We start from the raw sequence: 23,778 nt of genomic DNA on the forward strand, positions 1-23,778 counted from the left end.
AACTAGTATTTAGGTGTAAACTGGATTTAAATCTAGTTTTTCAGTTTGAATCTTTCTCAAACTATTTTGAATTTTTTTTTGTCATTATATGTGGAAATTATGTCAACAGGCAAAGCAAGATAATTCTTTCTAATCATATTGTTTTCCTTATGGGTACACAGATTGTGACATCCCTCAATTTCTTCTTTCGAGATCAAATAACCCTACATCCTTTAAACTCTCTTCTATAATACTTCATTTCTAGTACTTTAGTCCAGGACCTACAAACCAAATTATAGTATCCCGACTTTCAATTTTTAAGTCATTTTGGAGGAGCTTCAAGATGGCGGAAGAGTAAGATGCGGAGATCACCTTCCTCCCCACAAATACATCAGAAATACATCTACATGTGGAACAACTCCTACAGAACACCCACTGAACGCTGGCAGAAGACCTCAGACCACCCGAAAGGCAAGAAACTCCCCACGTACCTGGGCAGGGCAAAAGAAAAAAGAAAAAACAGAGACAAAAGTATAGGGACGGGGCCTGCACCAGTGGGAGGGAGCCGTGAAGGAGGAAAAGCTTCCACACACTAGGAAGCCGCTTCGTGGGTGGAGACTGCCGGTGGCGGAGGGGGGAAGCTTCGGAGCCGAGGAGGAGAGCACAGCAACAGGGGTGCGGAGGGCAAACCGGAGAGATACCCGCACAGAGGATCAGGGCCGACCGGCACTCCCCAGCCCGAGAGGCTTGTCTGCTCACCGTGGGGCGGGCGGGGCTGCGAACTGAGGCTCGGGCTTTGGTCGGAGCGCAGGGAGCGGACTGGCGGCGTGAACACAGCCTGAAGGGGCCAGTGCACCAAGGCTAGCCGGGAGGGAGTCCGGGAAAAAGTCTGGACCTGCCGAAGAGGCAAGAGACTTTTTCTTGCCTCTTTGTTTCCTGGTGCACGAGGAGAGGGGATTAAGAGCGCTGCTTAAAGGAGCTCCAGAGACGGGCGCGAGCCGCGGCTAACAGCACGGACCCCAGAGACGGGCGTGAGACGCTAAAGCAGCTACTGCCACCACCAAGAAGCCTGTGTGCGAGCACAGGTCACTATTCACACCTCACCTTCTGGGGAGCCAGTGCAGCCCGCCACTGCCAGGGTCCCGTGATCCAGGGACAACTTCCCCGGAAGAACGCACGGCGCGTCTAAGGCTGGTGCAACGTCACGCCAGCGCAACGTCACGCCGGAGCAACGTCACGCTGGCCTCTGCCGCCGCAGGCTCACCCAGCATCCGTGCCCCTCCCTCCCCCCGGCCTGAGTGACCTAGAGCCCCCGAATCAGCTGCTCCTTTAACCCCGTCCTGTCTGAGGGAAGAACAAACGCCCTCAGGCAACCTACACGCAGAGGTGGGGCCAAATCCAAAGCGGAAACCCAGGAGCTGTGTGAACAAAGAAGAGAAAGGGAAATCTCTTCCAGCAGCCCCAGGAGCAGCGGATTAAATCTCCACATCAATTTGATGTACCCTGCATCTCTGGAATACCTGAAGAGACAACGAATCATCCCAAATTGAGGAGGTGGACTTTGGCAGCAACATTCAGGACGCTGGTCCACAAGAAACCTTCCAACTCCACATAATATCAAACGGCCAAAATCTCCAAGAGATCTCCATCTCAACACCAAGACCCAAGCTTCACTCAACGACCAGCAAGCTACAGTGCTGCACACCCTATGCCAAACAACTAGCAAGACAGGAACACAACACCACCCATTAGCAGAGAGACTGCCTAAAATCATAATAAGTCCACAGACACCCCAAAACATACCACCAGACGTGGACCTGCCCACCAGAAAGAGAAGATCCAGCCTCATCCACCAGAACACAGGCACTAGTCCCCTCCACCAGGAAGCCTACACAACCCACTGAACCAACCTTAGCCACTGGGGACAGACACCAAAAATAAGGGGAACTACGAACCTGCAGCCTGTGAAAAGGAGATTCCAAACACAGTAAGTTAAGCAAAATGAGAAGACAATGAAACACACAGCAGATGAAGGAGTAAGGCAAAAACACACCAGACCTAACAAATGAAGAGGAAATAGGCAGTCTACCTGAAAAAGAATTCAGAACAATGATAGGAAAGATGATCCAAAATCTTGGAAACAGAATGGAGAAAATACAAGAAACTTTTAACAAGTAACTAGAAGAAATAAAGAGCAAAGAAACAGTGATGAAAAACACAATAAATGAAATTAAAAATACTCTAAATGGGATCAATAGCAGAATAACTGAGGCAGAAGAACAGATAAGTGACCTGGAAGAGAAAATAGTGGAAATAACTACCTCAGAGCAGAATAAAGAAACAAGAATGAAAAGAACTGACGACAGTCTCAGAGACCTCTGGGACAACATTAAACGCACCAACATTCGAATTATAGGGGTCCCAGAAGAGGAAGAGAAAAAGAAAGGAACTGAGAAAATATTTGAAGAGATTATAGTTGAAAACTTCCCCAATATGGGAAAGGAAATAGTTAATCAAGTCCAAAGTATGTCAGAAAGAGAAAAACAAATACCGTATGCTAACACATATATATGGAATCTAAAAAACAACAAAAAAAATAATCGTCATGAAGAACCTAGGCTCAGGAATGAAATAAAGACTCAGACCCACTAGAGAATGGACTTGAGAATACAGGGAGGGGGAAGTATAAGCTGGGACAAAGTGAGAGAGTTGCATGGACATATATACACTACCAAACGTAAGGTAGATAGCTAGTGGGAAGCAGCCGCATAGCACAGGGAGATCAGCTCGGTGCTTTGTGACCACCTAGAGGGTGGGATAGGGAGGGTGGGAGGGAGACGCAAGAGGGAGGAGATATGGGATATATGTATATGTATAGCTGATTCACTTTGTTATAAAGCAGAAACTAACACACCATTGTAAAGCGATTATACTCCAATAAAGATGTTAAAAAAAAAAAAGTCATTTTGTTGAAGCCATGAAACCTATGAAAAAAGCCATGCTCCCTATAAAAGCGCAACTTAAGAGACAAAATGCATCAAAAGAACTGAAAATGTGTTTCCAATTGTTATTTAATTTGGAAACAAGTGTTTCATTAGCGAAAAATCACACATTCATTAAAATGTCCTACCAGCCACTTACTCAGAAAATCTTGTATTCAGCTCTCCCACTGAATTGCAGTCGAACCATCCTATTTCCATTCTCATTATTCTCCTAAAGTACAGTTTTCTCATTTTCTGTATCTGGCGAGCTGCAGCAATTACCCAAAAGCATATCTGTAAATGGAGCAAGAAATGTTTAGCATTGTGATAAAAATAGTCATTAATTCCTTCTCTTTTCAGAAGAAAATATTTTCACTATGACAGTTGAGAAAAGGACAAAAGTAATTCACAACATGCCTCCTGTTGGGAATTAAGGTGTGAGCTCTGACATCTGCTGAAAGTGGGGCTGAGCCGATCCACTGTAAACAGGGAAGCCAGAGGCTTGGGTTTGAATCCAGCTCGGCCACTTGCAGGGTTAACCATATCTTCACTTCCCTCATGTGTAAAAGAAGGCTTATCACACCAAAAATAAATTATTGCTCTTAAATCACTACTTTTGCATGCCACTTCTGTTGAATTTTTCCCCTGAGAAGCCTTCCAATAAGCATTCATACATTGTTTTCCAGCTGTTGGACAATGACTTTCAGAGAAAGGAAGACAAACATGACATAAGCAGGGAATCTTGCTGACAGTTTCCCCCATGCAAGCAAAATAAGACTGTCATTAAAACTCCAGTGCCAGAATGGTGAAAATTGACTCATTTCTCTTTACAACTAACACTAACTTCCTGGAATTCTTAAGTGAATGGAGAGTAGGGGGGATTTATTATTTTTCCTACGTTAGTAGGAGAAAGATGAAATACTTTTCTTCCTTAATAAGAGTTAACTCCAAGCCCTCCCATAACTGAAATCTAGAATATGGATTCAGTTTACAGAACTTGGGTTGGACTGCAGTTTGGTGTGACTTTAGCAAAAACAGAGAAAAAGAAAGTCAAGCTTGCTTTCCTCCAACTCCCCACTCCCAGCTTTTTCCAGGTACGAAGAAGGTTCGTACTTGCTCTCCCTGTACAAACACACCCACAGCTGTCTATTTCTGAGTTTAGACGAGAGGATGAAGCAGGGAGGGCAGGGGAGAACAAGACACTGGAGCTAAAAGTCTATTCTCCATTTCTCTGGACAAGCGTTCCTCCCCAACTGAGAGGAAGAATCCTTCCCCACCGTCTATTGTCTGTCTGAAATAAAGCTGTAATCCTTGGGGCTTCTGAATAGCTTTAAAGAACACACTTTGCATTTCATTGTCACGTCTTTGAACCCAGCTGCTGATCTATAAATAAAATGGAGGCGTCACTAACTTGAATATATCCTGTGACAAGTACCGCGACAGCGATGCCAGCATAGTAACTGGCAAACTTGACCATTTCACTTTCAATGTCCAGAAACCTTCAAAAGAGGGGAAAAAAATGGTAAGACTCACAGGTAGGATCTAGCTAACAAAGATTGCATTTGTGAGTACAGAGGAATTTAAAATATACATATTGTATGTTTCTATTAAATATGGGTAAGGCGTTTTACCTGTGTAGAATTGCAATCAATCCAAATCCCCAAACAGACCTCATGGTATCCATCATAGCAAAGATCCTACCTCCTTCATTTTTACAGGTAGAGATGCGAGGGTTGTGAAATAATTCATGGGCATCTGTTGGAAGATAGGGGACCCTAGATGGCAGCCCAGAGCTCTATCCACTGAGGCCCCTTTCACTCATGCTCATCATTAGTGGTAGTGCAATCACAGCTAGAGAAATGTTCTAAAAAGCCAGACAAGTGTCTGGAAAGGCACAGGTAGAGAGATGTGTGCTGTAAATCAGGAGGCTTACTGTTACCTGTCCAGCAATCTTAAGCCAGCTTTTCAACTCCTTCCTCTCTCAGAGTAACACTAGGAGAAATGTGTGTGCCATCTTCCCATAGAGAGAGAAAAACATTTTATTAACCCAGTCTTTGTGCTGACCACAGCCCAGGAATCCTCGCTCCCCAGGACAATTTCTAAGGCTGAAGTCAAAGAACTTGTGGGAAAGCAAGAAAACTACACAGAATTTTCCCATTACAAGTATCACACTGCGACACAGGGTTTGGAATTGGCAGGGGCAGGGAGGGGAGAAAAAATGATTCTGAAATCGCTTTCGGGAAATAAGAAATTTTATCATTAAAAAATTAACATATTGGTTGTTGATATAGCCGATCCTCAGGGATAAGCTAGATGATGTCCATTTCTTTAGAGAATCAGAAAGTAGCATCTCTAGCCTAGATGCTCTCAGCCTACCAGCTTTCTGCTTTCTATCAGGCCTTCCTTTTGTGACCCAAGCTTGAATTGTTTCTCCCTCTACTGAACTCAGACCAAGTATTTAAGTATAATTTATTTAATTCAGAATGAACTATTATTCCATGAAAGATTTTATTGCCATCTTGCACTATTATTCAATATTTTTATTGAATATATTTATATCGAGTATATTCATGTTTCTCTTGCTAGTAAATTGCAAGCTACTTGACAGCGAAGACTAGGTAAGCTGCTTGCTCTCACTCCCGAAGCCTGGCACAATACCTTACACATTAAGTAGGTACTCAGTGAATGTTTCTTGACTTTTCTTTCACTTGCAAAATACTAACGAGTAAGGGAAACAACTGCCTTGGTCAACCCCTCTGACAACCTCCAAACCAGTTAATATGTCTGTGTTCACCACATTCCCAGTCTTTCATGATGATTTAAGGGAACCCACAGAATGAAAAAGATCTAGAAAGTCATAAACTTGTATACAAGTATCCACGATCAGAGGCCCTTACAAAAGCTAAGTATCTTTGTATAGAGTGTATAATGCAGTATTTATGAGTAGACTTCTAATGTATAAATGGGTGCATAATATATATGCTATTGATACTATGTATAAAATAGATAACTGATGAGAACCTACTGTATAGCACGGGGAACTCCACTCAGTGCTTTGCGGTGACCTAAATGGGAAGGAAATCCTAAAAAGAGGGGATATACGTATATGTATAGCTGATTCACCTTCCTGTACAGTAGAAACTGACACAACATTGTAAAGCAACTATAGTCCAATAAATTTTTTTAAAATAAATAAATGAGTGCATACTCTTGGTTTCTGTTTGTGAAATAAAATTTGGGTGTCCAAAAACAGAAAACTATGAGCATTTGTCAAAAAGTTTTCCTTAGATTCCCTGTGGTGCGTTTATTCTACAGACACTGTAAGCAGAGGTGAGAGTGCCTGTCGTGAAAAACGCAGCTTCCAGTCATGAATGAATGTACTCGACTAAGAGCTCTGAGCACAGACCCAGCTGTGGGATTTACTGGAGCAAAGTTCAGGAGCATTACATCACTGTCGGGGGGTGTGGATAGGACATGTGTAGTTTGTGATTGTCTTCACTCCTGAGGCACCCCAGAGATGAATGGTTAACTCACTTCTATTTGATTCTGGGAAGAAGTCATTAGAGTCATTAGAGTTTTAAAGACTACTTGGGAATATTTCTGGGACAACAGAGCAAACCTATCAGAAAAACTGATAGGAAGGAAAAGGGGACGTCAACTTGGTTCCTTTGACTGCACATCAGACTTCATCATCTGCATGGTGGAAAGCTCTTGTGATTATAAAATCCTAGTAAGGATTCTGTAAAGTTTACAGGTGATTTGGACCACAGACTGTCTTTCTTTTCAACAAAAAGAAAAACAAAACAAAATTGATACATGCCTAGTTGGATAAATTAAGATTCCCCTGACGCATTTGTTGAAGAGAGAAGAGGGGAGAGAAATGACAATTAGAGGGAAAAGGTAAAAGATATTTAACAACGATATGAGGTCTTTATGACAAGGTGCATTGCCTCACCAGGAGCACTCCTTTCAATGGTTCTGATGCCCTGTAGACCCAGTAGCATTGAAACCTTAGAGTGCATATCAGTGTCAACCCAAACTGGCAGAAATGTGTCCATATCCTACTTCCAAAATGTTGAAAGGTCCATGTTCATTAATGCATGGGACATTGACCTATGGACAAATGGTTTATCACTGGGTAAAGTTGCTTTATAGAATACCCACACACTAGGATAGCATATTGCCAGAATGGCTAATGCAATTGTGAGAAATATTACAGAGACATTATATATGCCCTTTATCTAGTTTTCCCCCAATGGTAATATCTTGCAAAACTATAGGACAATATCACAACCAGGATGTTGACACCGACACAATGAAGAGCAGAATATTCTCATCATTCAAAGATTCCTCTTGTTGCCCTTTGATATATACACATACTTCCATCTTTCTCACATTTCTGGAGGCCAGAGGTCTGAAATCAGCTTCACTGGGTTGAAATTCAGGTGCTGACGGGGCTGTACTTTCTCCAAAGGCTCTAGGGAAGAATTTGTTTCTTCCCTCTTCCAGCTTCTGGTAGCTACTGGCATTCCTGAGCTTGGGACATCACTTCAAACTCTTCCTTGATAGTCACCTTGCCTCTTTTTTTCTCTATAGTCAAATCTCCCTCCGCCTCTTTTTAGTAACTGTCCCTTTAAAAAATACTAGTGATTGCATTTAGGGCCCACCTGGGTAATCCAGTATAATCTCCCCCAACCCAAGATCTTTAAGTTAATCACACCTGCATAGACTCTTTTTTCCATACAAGGTAACATTTGCAGATTCCAGGGATATCCTACATATTTTGGGGGGCCATTATTCAGCCTACTGGAGCTACAGTCAAAATATAGATACTGGGGCTTCCCTGGTGGAACAGTGGTTAAGAATCTGCCTGCCAGTGCAGGGTACACGGGTTTGAGCCCTGGTCCGGGAAGATCTCACATGCCGCGGAGCAACTAAGCCCATGTGCCACAACTACTGAGCCTGCACTCTAGAGCCTGCATGCCACAACTACTGAAGCCCACTGCGCCTAGAGCCCATGCTCCGCAACAAGAGAAGCCACCGCAATGAGAAACCTGGGCACCGCAACAAAGAGTAGCCCCCCGCTCAACACAACTAGAGAAAGCCGGCACGCAGTAACGAAGACCCAATGCAATCAAAAATAAATTAATTAATTAATTTTTAAAAATATAGATACTATTAGGTGTTGGTAAGAATGTGAAGAAATTGGAAGCCTCACACATGTTAGTGGGAATGTAAAATGGTACAGCCACTTTGAAAACAGTCTGGAAGTTCTGCAAATGGTTAAACATTTATTTATCATATGACCCAGAAATTCCACTCCTAGGTATATACTCAAGAGAATTGAAAACATATGTCCACAGGAAACCTTGTACATAAATGTCCATAGCAGCATCATTTGTAATAACCAAAAAGAGGAAGCAACTCAAATGTCCATCAACTGATGAATGGATAAATCCACTCATTATATCCACACAATGAAATATTATTCATCAATAAAAAGAAATGAAGTATGATTCATGCTACAATGTGGATGAACCTTGGAAACATTAGGTTAAGTTAAAGAAGCTAGTCACAAAGGACCACATATTATATGATTCCATTTTCATGAAATGTCCAAAATAGGCAAATCTACAGAGACAGAAAGTAGATTAGTGGTTGTCTAGGGCTGAGGGGGGATGGGGAATTGGGGAGTGAAATTTAAGGGATATGGGGTAGGGGGGTTGTGTGCTAATAAAAATGTTCTACAATTGATTGTGGTGATGAATGCACAGCTCTATGGATATACTAAAAACTATTGAGTTTTATACTTTAAGTGGATGAATTTTATGGTATGTGAATTGTATCTCAATAAAGCTGTTTTTCAATGTACATTGTCTTACAGTGTCTAACTTCAAAATAGTACTTGAGTGCATAAGCTAAATGTACATTGCTAAGAAAATAGACTGAAATCCAAGAGAAAGTACAGACTTGGATTTTTGCATCGATGCATCCATATGTGGGGCAGGTAAGGACACAAACTTCCCAATGGCTGTGGTAGTGAGCCTCCAAGGAGCCCTTGATTGTTTTTGTCTCCTGGTATTCACACTCTTGTGTAATCCTCACCAAAATTATACCAGGGCTGGTCTGTGTGACCAACAGAAAATGGCAGAAATGATAGTATGTCACTTCCACAATTAAGTTACAAGACATTGTAGCCTCCATTTGAGCGTCTACACTTTAACTGGATTAAAAAAAAGAAAAGTATGGGGCTTCCCTGGTGGCGCAGTGGTTAAGAATCCGCCTGCCAATGCAGGGGACACAGGTTCGAGCCCTGGCGTGGGAAGATCTCACATGCCATGGAGCAACTAAGCCCGTGCAACCACAACTACTGAGCCTGTGCTCTAGAGCTCGTGTGCCACAACTACTGAGCCCATGTGCCACAACTACTGAAGCCGATGTGCCTAGGGCCCATGCTCCACAACAAGAGAAGCCACTGCAATGAGAAACCCACACACCGCAACGAAGAGTGGCCCCTGGCTCACTGCAACCAGAGAAAGCCCGCGCACAGCAACAAAGACCCAACACAGCCAGAAAGAAAGAAAGAAAGAAAGTATTTCCTTCTTTCTTCTTCTTTCATTCTGTTACCTTATTATTTGACTATTCTGAGCAAATAAATTCTGAGAAGCTAATCAGGAGGCCTAACGTTCTGTAATCCTTTTTAGCCTTATTCACCAAGAGCCATTTGAAAGGAGGCTCCAGCCTAAAATTCCATCCAATGGATTACAATTGATATGTGGAAACCAATACAATGAAAGAGAAAATCCAGCTCCTACATTATACATGCATGCTTATGTTGATAAAATCATTGAGTTGCCTTGTATAGTTCAAGACCAACACACCAATTATAATAGGTGGAGACATTGTACTTTTAATGATATACATTTTCCAAGAAAGAAAGTTGTGAAAGAGTTGGGTAATTTTGGAGGCATGTTTACTACTTACAGGTAAGAAAATGTCCCCTCCCTCTCTTCTGTCCCACCCAAGTCCATTTTCACAGTGATCTTACCACACGAAATCTAAACATTTATTCAGAAGTGCACAAACCGTATTCATGTCAATGACCATAATAGCTCACGATTAAAATATTTAACTCGTCGATGGAGTTCCTGGTAAAGGAAAGGCCTGAGAAAGGTGTGATCTATACAATCAAATATCTATTTACATGTTTGGTATCATGTGAATTCAGCCAAAGCCAAGGAATTTCTGAAAACCCCTATTTGCTCTGAATTATTTGCTCACTCTCAAGTATAGGACCCAGTAAAAATGAATAAAGTAATGGGTAGCCATGGTGAATTCCTTTCTAATGGATGCCAGTGATGCAGACGTTAAAGGCAGATTCATTCTTTAGTTCATCTAATAAATATTTATGAGCATTTGAGACAAAATATGTCTCAAATTTTAGTCCCTTTAACATTTATTTCCAATTTTTAAGACATAACAGGATATACTTTCAGGAATTTTCCCTTGAAGAATTTATCTTCATGCGTTATTAATGATTGGGGTCAATTTACATCATACATAAGTCTGAATGGATTTTTTTCAAAGGGGGAAAATGGATTAGCTTACATTTTGTAGTCATACCACTCTGTAAAAATCGTTCAATTCTGTTCCCCAACATAAATGAAAGACTTAAAAGACTGTCATTGGGAATTCCCTGGCTGTCCAGTGGTTAGAACTCTGCGCTTTCACTGCTGAGGGCTCGGGTTCGATCCCTGGTTGGGGAACTAAGATCCTGCAAGCCACGTGGTACAGCCAAAATAATAATAATAATAATACTGTCATTGAAGACAGTCTCTCTTTTACGCAAATTGTTCGGAGTGTTACTTCCAAATTTAGAAGAGAAATATACATATTTAGACATTGGAAATTTATTTCTTATGAGTACGCTTATTATTTGTTAAGTCTAATTCTGCACATTGTATGTTATCCTGTACTTTCCTGTCAAGTGCTAACCAGTTTATAACTACGTACTTATTTGCATGGTCGTTGATTTCATTATGGTCTCACCAACTAGACCCAAGCTCCACAAATACAAGGACCATGATTCATAAGGTACCACTGTATCCATGATGCTTACACATTTTCCTGGTACATATAATTGGTGTTCCAAAAATTTTGGTTAAATTAGTAAATGAACGAAAGACGCTAACAACAAATAATATTATGGAAGAACATCAGTGATTTAGAAGGATTTGTCATAATCTGGAATCAAGTCTGTAGAAAAATTTTTAAATGAAGGAGAAAAATATAAATTCACTTGGGGGCGCCATTCCAAGTGTCTTTCTAGCTAGGATGTACCCTGCCCTTGGTTCTTGAACCTGAGTGGGTTCATACGTGCAAATGAGCTTGTTCTGGCCCTGAGGCAGCATGAGGCAGGCTGCAAATTCCATGTTATGACAGTGAGTCAACTCTGTGTACACTACAGACTCACTGATTACAAGGCAGCCTGTCGGGCTTATCACAGACAGAACAGAAGCATGGTGAGCTCTGGTTAATTCTGCATGGCTGTCTTCTATTCATAGCACCACATCACTCTTCCACAGAAACTCAACTGCTAACTGAGACCAACGGCCCCTATTCCAAGTCCTAGAGCACAGGAATGATGAAATTCCCATTGTAGAGAGAAGGCTGGGGATCAAGTGAGTCATCTGGCGTGGCCACAGCAGCTGAGGAACAGAAGGGAGGAGAGGAAGAAAGAAAGAAAGAGAGAAAGAGAAGGAAAGAAAGAAAGAAAGAAAGAAAGAGAAAAAGAGAGAAAGAGAAAGAAAGAAAGAAAGAAAGAAAGGAAGGAAGGAAGGAAGGAAGGAAGGAGGGAAGGAAGGAAGGAAGAAAAGAGGGAGGGAGGGAGGAGGAAACAGGAAAGAGGAAAAAGGAAGTCTTGGATATGAGACATGACAAGGACTCAAGTAAAATTCATGGGTCATCCTCCAACTGCATCAAGTATTGGTAGTGTCATCCTCAAGCCTGTGGTCTACAAAGTGGTGAAATCTGGGTGATGTATTTAATGAGCAATTTCCAGTTCTGGGTTTTGCTGTTGTTGTTATTAAGCTTTAAAAATCTGGTAGGACAGGAAGAACTTCAGGGCAGAGTAATTTATAGAAATAAGGGTAAATTTATGTTTCTTTTTGCTCTGTGTTAGACACCACTCCAGCTCAGTCCATCAGGTTCTCTTCACACATTTTGAATTACAATCTAAGATACAAGCCAAAACAGTGAAAAGTAAAAAATAGCAGCCTACCCACAGCGCGTTCCGTTTGTCACGTTCTGGTAGAGGGAGCTGTTGGTCCATACTATCGTGTTATTCACACATGCTTTTCCAGGGATCTTGAGTTCTTGTAATTCCATGTCATACTCAATAGAAACATCTGTCATTGTGCCAAAAATCAGTAGCACGCCTGGATAGGCTACTCCATGGAGAAATGCACATAAACTTCCCACAGACATCAGCCAAATGTCAGTCTTTGAAGAAAATCGAAACTTGAAAAACAAAGGATTCAGAGATCATCTATGGGTGAAAAGCAGGAGAGGTAGGAGGACTATTTAATTTTAGTTACTAGATTCTGATAAATAGTATTCAACACGAAGTCTTAAGGGAATCATCTTAATTGAAAGGTAGAGTTCTCACTAATATTGAAATAAACGGTACGTCGATTATCTAAATCATTAGACTCTTACATTGTTAGTTCATGTTATCTCTTTCCTAGTCTCTTAATTCATTCTCTTTATCTCAGGAGCTGACTTTAGTTCTTAGATATTCATTCCCAACTTAAGGGGGAAACAATCACTGGCACAGATGCTATTGCCATGTAGATATTCTGTGTGGGTTATTCAGCAATTGTATAAATTAGCTCCCAGAATGGATACTGACAATGAAGAGTGCCTATTTGTGCCCAGAAATGCCTCCACTCTGCAAATTTGAGAAAAATACCTACACTATGGAATTTCTAAAGATGTCATAAGAATAAGTATACATGACATGATTACTATGATAATTTTCCTTACTAAAATGATAATTAGGGGCTTAGAGATTATCTTCTACAACACTTTTATGATCTACCAGATAGAATTTGTGTGTTTAATCAGCAATAAATTTCTAATTGCTATTCAACATGTTATCACGTAGACAGTTTATGACTGAAAATGTGATCATTGTAGCTAAAAAACCTGCCAAGTGACTATAACATTTCCTCCGCCACTTGAACAACTCACAGTGGCAAAACCTGTGCCATAAATCAGCACAGCTTTATTACCAATTGAAAGAAGCCAACTTGACTGCTGCCACCTTTCTTCTTCTTATCTTCTAACCTGTGGAGGAAAACACAGGGGTTTAAAGACCACCTTTTCCAAAACAATGAGAAATTCTTCCTAGATGGTGATTTTATGAGTCATTCTTTAGTAAGAAAGAAAGCCCCCACTAGCTGTGAAATTCTTTCCAAAACTGGTATCTTAAAAATTAACCAGGGGGCTTCCCTGGTGGCCCAGTGGTTAAGAATCCGCCTGCCAATGTGGGAGACATGGGTTCGAGCTCTGGTCCGGGAAGATCCCACATGCCGCGGAGCAACTAAGCCCATGCACCACAACTACTGAGCCTGCGCTCTAGAGCCTGTGAGCCACAACTACTGAGCCCACGTGCCACAACTACTGAGCCTGCACTCTAGAGCCTTCGAGCCACAGCTACTGAAGCCCGCGAGCTGAGACCCTATGCTCCGCAACAAGAGAAGCCACCATAATGAGAAGCCCGTGCACTGCAACGAAGACCCAGTGCAGCCAAAAATGAATAAATAAGTTTATTTTTAGAAAACTAAAACAAAAACTACCAACAATGACCTACTGTATAGCACAGGGAATTCTGCTCAATATTCTGTAATGGCCTAAATGGGAAAAGAATTTGAAAAGGAATAGATACATTTATAAGTATAGCTGAATCACTTTGTTGTGAAACTAGCACAGCATTGTTAATCAACTATACTCCAATATAAAATAAAAAAAAATTTTTAACTGGCTATTACTTTCAGATTTACCTCTTCTAGAGATTTCAGTATAGCTGTATCTCTTGTTCAGTAGAGATTCACTGAGGTCTTTCTGAGAGGTGCTAAGAGAAAATTAAAAGTACTCTGTACTCCCTGTTACAGTAGCAAATAACTATTGGACCTCAGCTTTGAACCTCGGCCTCTTCCTACCTACATTTCCCTATAAGTTGAGGTGGTTGGATTATCTGATTTATAGCTTCCTTCTCGCACTTAAAAATTTTACAACTACATTAAATATGACAAAAAATTCAAAAAAACTCCCATACTTCCCATAAACTCATATTTATTTATTATTTCTTATTCATTTTATTGCTCATAAAATTGTACTCCACCCATCCTTGAACTTTTCAACTCCAGGGATCTCCACTTCGCCTGAGTCATCCATTCACGAATATACCCCAGGTCTTGTTTTCACCAGGAACTAGTCTACTCTATTGGCTCTTTGGGACTGAGCATGCATCTTGTTTTCTCATGTCCTTCCTCCTTCTATACCTATTTGTCATCTCAGTTGAGACCCGCAGTCCTTTAAACTCTCCATTTACTTACAATCACTAAACCCCATCAAGATGTTGCTTCCTTACTCAGGCAACCTAAGTGCCACCGCTGGCCATTTGGACAACACTTTCACCATCATCCTCAATCCTTTTCCCCAAATCCACCCTTGGAAACCCCATCTCTGCATTCAGCCAGCTGTTCCCCCTTCTCCTGAAGCCAGGCTGCTGGGCCTGCTAGAGACAACCTCTCCACCATCTGAAAGGTGCTGCACATGCTGTGCTTAGCACTTGGCTGCCCTAAGCTTCCCTTCTAGCTCAGAGTAGAATCACAGTTCCTTGCTGACACATCCACAGCCCTCCGTGGTCTGGCCAGTTGACTCTCTGACCTTGTTTTCTCCTACTTCACTCCAATTTTCACCACCTGAGCCACCTGGCCTCTTTGCTGACTTTTGTCCATGCCAAATTTGTTCCCACCTCTGGGTGTTTGCACTTGCTACTTCCTCTCACCAAAATGCTCTTTCTTCAGATATCTGCATGGCCAACTCCCTCACCTCCTTCATACCTTCTCTCCAAAGTCACCTTCTCAATGGAACCTTCCATGGCCAAAGTCTTTAAAGTTTCAACTCTCCCCTACATCATTTCAAATCTCCATTTCCTTGTTTACTTGTTTCTTCTTAGAAAGGGAGTGATAAATCATCACTAGCTCCCATGCTATATATCTTATTTATTTATAGTGTTTTTTATGTATCCTTCATTAAGGGAAGGAGCTCTTCAAGGGCATGTGAGTTCCTCAAGGACAGAGATTTTTGCCTACTTTGTTCTTTTCTATATCCTCAGCACCTAAGCCCAGTATGTCCTCAATTAATATTTGTGAAATGAATGAATGAATGAGTATGGTCTCCAACCTCAGCTCAACCCACAGCACTGTACTTCATCCCTCTACAGATTGTTCCCATTCCCCTCAGCAGCTTTATCAAATTTTCACTGTCATCTTCTCATCCTACGTTACCACACTTATCAGGAGAAAGGTTCGTATCCTCTAAAAACCAAAGCACTCACTCAGCTTTCCTGCTCATCCTCATTGCAGCTCATTCATCAGCATCCATGCCCTCTTCCATCTCTTTCCCACCCCGTGAGAAAGAATGGTTATTCCGCACCCAGCTGACCCTACCCTCCAAGTCCAAAGCTAATGTTACCACAACTACCACCTCTCTCTGCCATGAATTACTTAAAATGTCTTAAATACCTTCAACCTCTCCCTTTCCACCACCTCTATTTCAGAAACTTAGCTGGTACCTCCTTGTTTTCTAAATTAGACTCCTTTAATCCTGCCCTCATACCGAGTATGATTAAGTGGCATTTGTTTTATAAGAGAATTTAAACTCTTAAAGAGAAACATCTAATAATTACATTTTAGGTTTCTACTATTTGCTTTTGGGAAGAATTGGGCTTTCTTCTCTGTGCCCATGAAATCATACTTGTCCGATTTTTCCTCTGCTCATTTAGGTCAGAAATTCTGTGGTGTTCCTGGACATACAAGGGAGATTTGGGCCTAATCCAGAAGGAATATTCCCAAAGGTTTTTGAAATTAAATTATAGTAATGTTTTAAAGAGAAAAAGAATGGATTATATATACCATTTTGTAGGCAGTACAATGTGTGTAAAAATATTGCTTCTGCTTTGTGCCTTTTATGGGAATATTAGGAAATTATTTTGAAGATGTGATGCATTGTTGAGTAGTCACTTACTTTGATTTCTTATCATTGTCATCTGTCAGGATAAAAACAATACATAAAGCAGTTAATAATAATGACAAAATGAAACATAGTCATTAACAATTTTGCTCTGGAAAACCATTTCTATAATCACTTTTATTCATGGAATGATGCAAAATAATTATTTGCTTTTTCATCTCTCTCTCTCTCTCTCTCTTTCTCTCTCTCTCTTTCCATATTATAGAAGACATTTTTTTCACATTCAGGACTGCTGCCTTGACTACGTTTCTTGACTTTTCTCCAGAAAATGAAATCTTTTTACCTTCTGGATGTCAACTAAAGACCAACATTTCTAAATTAGCTAAAGAAAGTCTGATTTTTTGAACTACCAAATAAAATGAATATTTATTTCTTGTTTGGTTCTTTATAAACATCAGAATTTGTCTACTTAAAATGCGGACCACAAATCAACTAAACAATAAGATATCATTGACACCCCCATGCCAGTAGAAGCCATAGGATTGAGCCACATACTATTTTCCCCAGCATAGGTCAAAGCAGACAGAGGGGAGGAGGTGAAAGTGGGCGCTCAGGGTCCTGAGTGTAGGGAAACCACAAGGAAAGGAACCCGAGGTGCTAATGCCAACCATTGTCATAGGACAGCACATCCTGGTTCCCCTGGCATTTAAATTTCATGTCATTTCATTTCATCAAGAGTAAAGATGCGGGGCTTCCCTGGTGGCGCAGTGGTTGAGAGTCCGCCTGCCGATGCAGGGGACACGGATTCGTGTCCCGGTCCAGGAGGATCCCACAAGCAGCGGAGTGGCTGGGCCCGTGAGCCATGGCCACTGAGCCTGCACGTCTGGAGCCTGTGCTCCGCAATGGGAGAGGCTACAACAGTGAGAAGCCCGCGTACCGCAAAAAAAAAAAAAAAAAGTAAAGACGCATTACAGTGTAGATAGAGATTAACCTCTTAGGTTTGGGAATCAGAACCAGATTAGGATTACGGCTCCATTAATTATTAGTCACACGATCTTCGCCAAGTTTTCAAAAATGTATCCAACTCTCTGTTTCCTCTTCTATAAAATGTAAAATAATAGGATTAAAAGAAATAATAATAATAGCTTAGAATCATCTGCCCTCACTACACACCATGTACTCGTGCTACACACATTACCTCACTCTGGCCAGCAGAGTCTTTGTACTGTTCCTCTCAGGGAGCAATGCTCACTAAACATTTACTACTATAATCAATTATAACAATATACGAATAAAGGTAATAATAATAGCCAGTGCTAGAACAACCCTACTCTACCCAGGGAAGAGATATTTATAGGTGAGATGCTTTCACTCACCCAGGATTTGTGCGTTCTTACCTAGCACTCTCAGCCATTCCACTAGATGGATTCTAGGGAGAAACACCTAGAGTATGTTAGAAGACCATCCAGTAACAGTTCTACTTATTGCCATTGATTTTTCTCTTCTCCTTAAACCTTCACTAGCTTGTTCCACTTTTGTTCTCACCTCTCTTTGTACAAGAGACAGTAAGAGAAAAAAGCCACTTACATGATCTATCTGACTCAAAACCATGATTGTCCTCTCCAGATTTCTTCACACTGCGAAGAATTACTGAGTCAGACATGGTAATTGCAGTCCACAGCCAACAACTCTAGAAAATAAAAGAATCATTGTGATTATTATTTATTTTCTCCTCCTTAACCAAAGTAGCCAAGTGAAAGAATAATTTGGTTCAAGAAATTATCTTCATTAACAATCTCAGACAAAAGTAGATTTTTTTAATTGGTTAATAACCCCATGAAAGAGTCTAATTATTAGGAAAGATGAACCCAAACCATTGATTATGACTTTCTCTGGTTGCTGGATGGATAGTTGCTTTTTATTTATTTGTTCTTTCTGCTTATCTGTGCTTGCTTGTTTGATTGATTTTTTTTTTTAATGAGTAAAAATAAAAACCACTAGAAGGGCACAGCCAACTGGTGACATTCTTGGGTCAGTAGAATTGACCAACAACAACCAAATACTGGTGGGTAGGTTTCAGTGTTCCTTTGTAAATGCAGCCCCTAGATCCAGAATATGGAAAGTCCAGCATGGACCAGGAGAACTGCTACCTAATTCATTTTATAACACAAGGATAACCTTGACTTCAAAACAAATAAAAATGTTATAAGAAAAAAAATAGAATTATAATTATTTTTGAAAGTAGAGTTTAGAATGCTAAATATGTTCAATATAATCTAGCAGTTTATGAAAAAAACATAGTGAGCAACGTTGATCCCAGAAATGCAATGATTGTCTAATGTAAGAAAATTGGATCATCCTGATAGATGGAGAAAAAGTATTCAGTAAAAATTAATATCCATTCCAGATGTTTAAAAGCCCATAAAATTAGAAAAGTCATTACATTGCAACCCAATGAATGAATTTGGGTACTGATCAGTGACAAATACTAAAACCATTCATTGAAATACTGGCAAAGATTAAATATCCAATAGTGCAAAGTGTTGTGAAGATATAAAGACATTACACTAAGTTGTCAAATCCCCTTAAGCTTCTCTTAGCCATGACAATTTCTTATAAATTTCTTCTTTCTGATGATCTTGACAGTTTTGAGAAGTACTGAACAGTTATTTTACAGAATGTTCCTGAAATTGGGATTTATCTGCTGTTTTTCTCATGATTAGACAGGAGTTGTGTGTTTTGGGGAGGAAGACCACAGAGATAAAGTACCCTTCTCGTTACGTCTAGCAAATGTACTATCAAGATGATGGTATCTATCAACATGATTTATACAAAATAAATTTAAAAAATAAACTCATTATTAAGAAGCAGAGTGAGAGGGACCTCCCTGGTGGTCCAGTGGTTAAGAATCCACCTGCCAATGCAGGGGACACAGGTTCAATCCCTGGTCCGGGAAGATGCCACATGCCATGGGGCACCTAAGCCCGTGTGCCACAATTACTGAGCTCATGCACCACAACTACCGAAGCCCATGGGCCTAGAGTCAGTGCTCCACAACAAGAGAAGCCACCACAATGAGAAGTCTGCACACCACAACGAAGAGTAGCCCCTGCTCGCCGCAACTAGAGAGAGCCCATGTGCAGCAATGAAGACCCAGCACAGCCAAAAAAAAAAAATAATGCAGAGTGTGAAACATTAACTCTGTAGCTTATGAGGTCAGTTAAAAAAATACTAAAAAAAACAAATTCAGAATTCTTTTATCCAACAACAAAATTTCTTTAACTTAGCAATATTACATTCAGGCTGCAATGTTTGCTGGTTATAACATTTTTGAAATTTTGACCAAATTTTTTTTTCAAAAAGCAAAGAAAGAAACTCTTTGAAAATGAGAAAATAATAAAACAACATGAACCATAGTTGTAATATTGCATTTCCTAATTTTAAAATGAGACTTTTGTGTGTGTGTGTGTGGTACGCAGGCCTCTCACTGTTGTGGCCTCTCCTGTTGCGGAGCACAGGCTCCAGACGCGCAGGCTCAGGGGCCATGGTTCACAGGCCTAGCCGCTCCACGGCATGTGGGATCTTCCCGGACCAGGGCACGAACCCGTGTCCCCTGCATCGGCAGACGGACTCTCAACCACTGTGCCACCAGGGAAGCCCAAAATGAGACATTTTTTAAAACCCCAGTCTCCAATTATTTTTTTTCCTGGCTTAGCTCTTCATTTAAAAAGGTTTCTTTCCACTGGTGTGCAAATATTTGGCAGTGTTTAGAGGCCATTGGCATAGTGTCTTGCCTGTGAACTTTGGAGTTCCACAGATCCCAGTACTGCCTACGGCTTCACTCTATGTTGTTGGATATGTTTTTTAACCTTTCTCCAGGCCCTGATTTCTCCACGTTTTAAGTCAGTGGAATACTACTCAGCCATGAGAAAGAAGGAAATCCTACCATTTGCAACAACATGGATGGAACTTGAGGACATTATGCTTAGTGAGATAAGCCAGACAAAGAAAGACAAATATTGATGATCTCACTTTTATGTGGAATCTAAAAAAGCTGAACTTGTAGAAACAGAGAGTAGGATGGTGGTTACCAGGGCCCGGGGAGTTGGGGGGAGTTGGGGAGATGTTGTTAAAGGGTACGAACTTGCAACTAGAAGATTAGTAAGTTCTGGAGATCTAATACACAGCACAGTGATGACAGTCAACAATACTGTATTGTGTACTTCAAAACTGCTAAGAGACTAGATCTTAAATGTCCTCACCACAAAAAAGAAATAATAATTATGTGATGTGATAAAGGTACTAGCTAAAGCTACAGTGGTGATCATATTGCAATAAATAAATGTATCAAATCAACATGTTGTATTCCTTAAAGTGACACAATGTTATATGTCAACTATGTATCAATTAACTAATTAATTTTTTTGAAGGGTGAATTTGCCCTTTTGCTTTAGCTGGGACATCATCTTTTCCTGCCCTCAGACATCTGCACTTCTAGTTCTTGGGCCTTCAGATTCCAACTGGAACTACACCACTGGCTTCCCTGGGTCTCCAGCTTGCAGATGGCAGATCGTAGGACTTCTCAGCCTGTATAATCACATGACTCATAATAAATCTCTTTCTATGTATCTATATATAATCCTATTCTTTCTGTTCCTTTGCAGAATGCTGACTAATTCAGTTAGTATTCTATGAGATTGTTTATTTCTTATAGGAGAATAACACAGCTTAGCTGTGAGTGCCAGGCCAGCAACCAAATATTTGGGACTGTTCTTTTGTTTGTTTTCTTTCTCAACATTCAATGTATCACTCTGGACTTCAGTAGTCCATTCCAAGGAGCTATGTTTTAAAAGACACACTCTCTCCAGTGCTACAGGACATGCATCGGTTGCTCAGTCAGAAACGGAAGCTAGGGGACTTCCCTGGTGCTGTAGTGGTTAAGAATCAGCCTGCCAATGCAGGGGACACGGGTTCTAGCCCTGGTCCGGGAAGATCCCACATGTCACGGAGCAACTAAGCCTGTGCACCACAACTACTGAGCCTGCACTTTAGAGCCCACAAGCCACAACTACCGAAGCCCACATGCCACAACTACTGAAGCCCGTGCACCTAGAGCCCATGCTCCACAACGAGAAGCCACCGCAGTGAGAAGCCCAGGCACTGCAATGAAGAGTAGCCCCCTCTGGCCGCAGCTAGAGAAAGCCAGCGTGCACCAACGAAGACCCAACGCAGTCAAAAATAAATAAATAAATAGATAGATAGATAAATAGATAAATAAATAACAAAAAGAGAAAAAAAAGAAACGGAAGCTAGTTGCCTTATCTCTGGTCAATTCCGTGATGACTTTTAAAGGCCATTGTGTTGAAAATGGTAATTACTTGTGTGCACCCACAAAGATAGTAGCAATTTTATAACACTACATTTGGAGAAGTGCAGTGAGATATTAAAATTACTAGAAAGAATAAACGAAGACTTTGCTTGTGGTATTTTCCAGAAAAAAACGATGTTTCCAAAATTAGATGTTAGATGAATGGCCTCATACCATTATAAGTATACCCTGATGTATCATTAGACCATGTTTTCCCCACTGGTTAATTCCCTTTTTATTAGATGAGATCCTGGGAAATTCTTAGACCAGATGCTGGAGAACATCTCTGTTAGTCTCTGAAACCCTGGAAACAGTGGGAATCTAGATTTCAGTGACAAGCACATTTGTTGTACAGGGTGGTGAGAGCATGTCTCTTCCTCACTTGGTACATTTATGATTTAAGAGTGCAAGCAGATGTCATGTCATCTAATTCTACTCTCTCAGCTATTATCTATAGCATTTAAGCTAACAATTTGTTCTTGAGCTTCCTGAAGCATGTGAAAGGTACTTGGGTATTATGCATTGCAAGAAGCTTTAATTAGGGTTTCTTAACAATTTACAATAACAAAATTGTACTTTAACCCACACAAAAGAACTCAGATTTGAAAATAACTTACCAAGCTATTTCTTTTTCACTCTGTCTTTTTATATAGTAAATTATTTTAATCTCTAAAAACTCTCTTTGGGAACAGATTGAGAATTTTCAAGGTCTCCCAGAAAAATTGTCTTTCAATAAACTTAAGAGAATCTAGAAGTTAAAAGTAGGAAATCAAGCTTTCTAAGCACTGACCAGCAGATTTTGGCCACCTAATCATGGAATCCCCCAAGAATTCTGAATCGCCAACACTAGTTTCCCCCTCTGCCAAATGGTACGTGGTCTATACCCTGAGTACTACCTGCACTTCTGTTAAACTCTCCAGGGTCAAAGTTTCTTTTTCTTTGATAAAATGTGTAATCTTATCAACACAGAAATCTACATTAGAGAACAGTCTCCTGACCTTTACTGGTAGTAATAGCAAGGATTTTTCTACCTTAGAACATTAGCAACAGCATTCTGGAAGACAACTGCTGGGGAGGAGAGAGAGGAGACAGAGAGCAGCACCTGGATGGTCGCCCGAGAGAACCTGGGACAGTGAGAGACCTCAGAGAAGGGGCTAAGGGAACAGCGGCACAGGGGGTTGAGGCTGTCAAAGCTGGAGGAGATACACGTTCTATAGGCCGTGCCAGGAGCAAATCAAAGATCCTGAGGAGGGCTTCCCTGGTGGTGCAGTGGTTGAGAGTCCGCCTGCCGATGCAGGGGACGCGGGTTTGTGCCCCGGTCCGGGAAGATCCCACATGCCGCGGAGCAGCTGGGCCCGTGAGCCATGGCCACTGAGCCTGTGCGTCCAGAGCCTGTGCTCCGTAATGGGAGAGGCCACAACAGTGAGAGGCCCGCGTAACGCAAAAAAAAAGATCCTGAGGACAACACAACATGTCAGAGCCCATCATGGGCCATCACACCAAGGCTGCTAGTGTGACCTCAAGACACCAGCCTGGAGCAACGGATGAGTGGGCTGACCTTCATCAAAAGCTGGGTCAACGCTAGCAACTGTCTGTTGATACTGCAGAACAATTGGGAAAGAAAGGAAGGGAGGGAGGGAAGAAGGAAGGAAGGAAGGAAGGAAGGAAGGAAGGAACAGGTTGGGGTAAAAACAGTTCTCCCAGCAGCTGGAATCCTTCCAGGCTGAAGGATATGAGAATAATCAGGACATTCAGCCCACTGCCTGTTTTTGTACATCGCGTTTTCTTGGGACACAGTCATGCCCATCTGTTTTCATTTTGCCCTTGGCTGCTTTGGGGCTACAATGGCAGAGTTAAGTTGCTGTGACAGAGACCATTCCCACCTTCCCGCCAATGCCTCAACCTTCACTGTCTAGTTCTTCAGAGATATGTTTGCAGATCCCTGCTTTATGAAGTCAGTTCAGGACAGTCTGAAGCCCGGGGAGAAAGCTTTGGAGAGCGGATTTACCCAACCTAAAAATCTTACGGCACACCAGCCCTCCAACCTGCCTGTCCTCATGGAGCTTACATTGTGACAGGGCAGGCAGATGACACGTAAGAAGTAAGTACTGTGACTGTGAGTAAAAGAGAAGTACAGGCATCCCCTAGACCCTCAAGCAGGGCCCTGCCCTTGTCTAGAGAGTAAGGGAA

At 41.3% G+C, this 23,778-nt stretch overlaps 1 protein-coding gene across 3 annotated transcripts in view; it reads right to left on the minus strand.

Moving 5' to 3' along the window:
- ABCB11 (ATP binding cassette subfamily B member 11) overlaps nt 1–17,898 on the minus strand; it is a 74,977-nt gene extending 57,079 nt beyond the window's left edge. For 2 of the 3 annotated variants that reach the window (XM_024756645.1, XM_024756646.1), the window contains exons 1-6: nt 17,808–17,883; nt 16,275–16,296; nt 13,253–13,307; nt 12,241–12,479; nt 4,372–4,459; nt 3,121–3,254 (exon numbers count right to left, since the gene is read on the minus strand). In XM_024756645.1, coding sequence (XP_024612413.1) covers nt 3,121–3,254; nt 4,372–4,459; nt 12,241–12,479; nt 13,253–13,307; nt 16,275–16,296; nt 17,808–17,883 — 614 coding nt within the window. Of the gene's footprint in view, nt 1–3,120; nt 3,255–4,371; nt 4,460–12,240; nt 12,480–13,252; nt 13,308–16,274; nt 16,297–17,807 lie in introns of all 3 variants that reach the window. The other variant, XM_024756643.1, reaches the window with a different exon arrangement.
- Between the last annotated feature and the right edge of the window lie 5,880 nt (nt 17,899–23,778).

Source organism: Neophocaena asiaeorientalis, unplaced genomic scaffold, assembly GCF_003031525.2.
Source record: "Neophocaena asiaeorientalis asiaeorientalis breed wild unplaced genomic scaffold, Neophocaena_asiaeorientalis_V1.1 scaffold6, whole genome shotgun sequence".
In the NCBI taxonomy this organism is placed as follows: domain Eukaryota; kingdom Metazoa; phylum Chordata; class Mammalia; order Artiodactyla; family Phocoenidae; genus Neophocaena; species Neophocaena asiaeorientalis.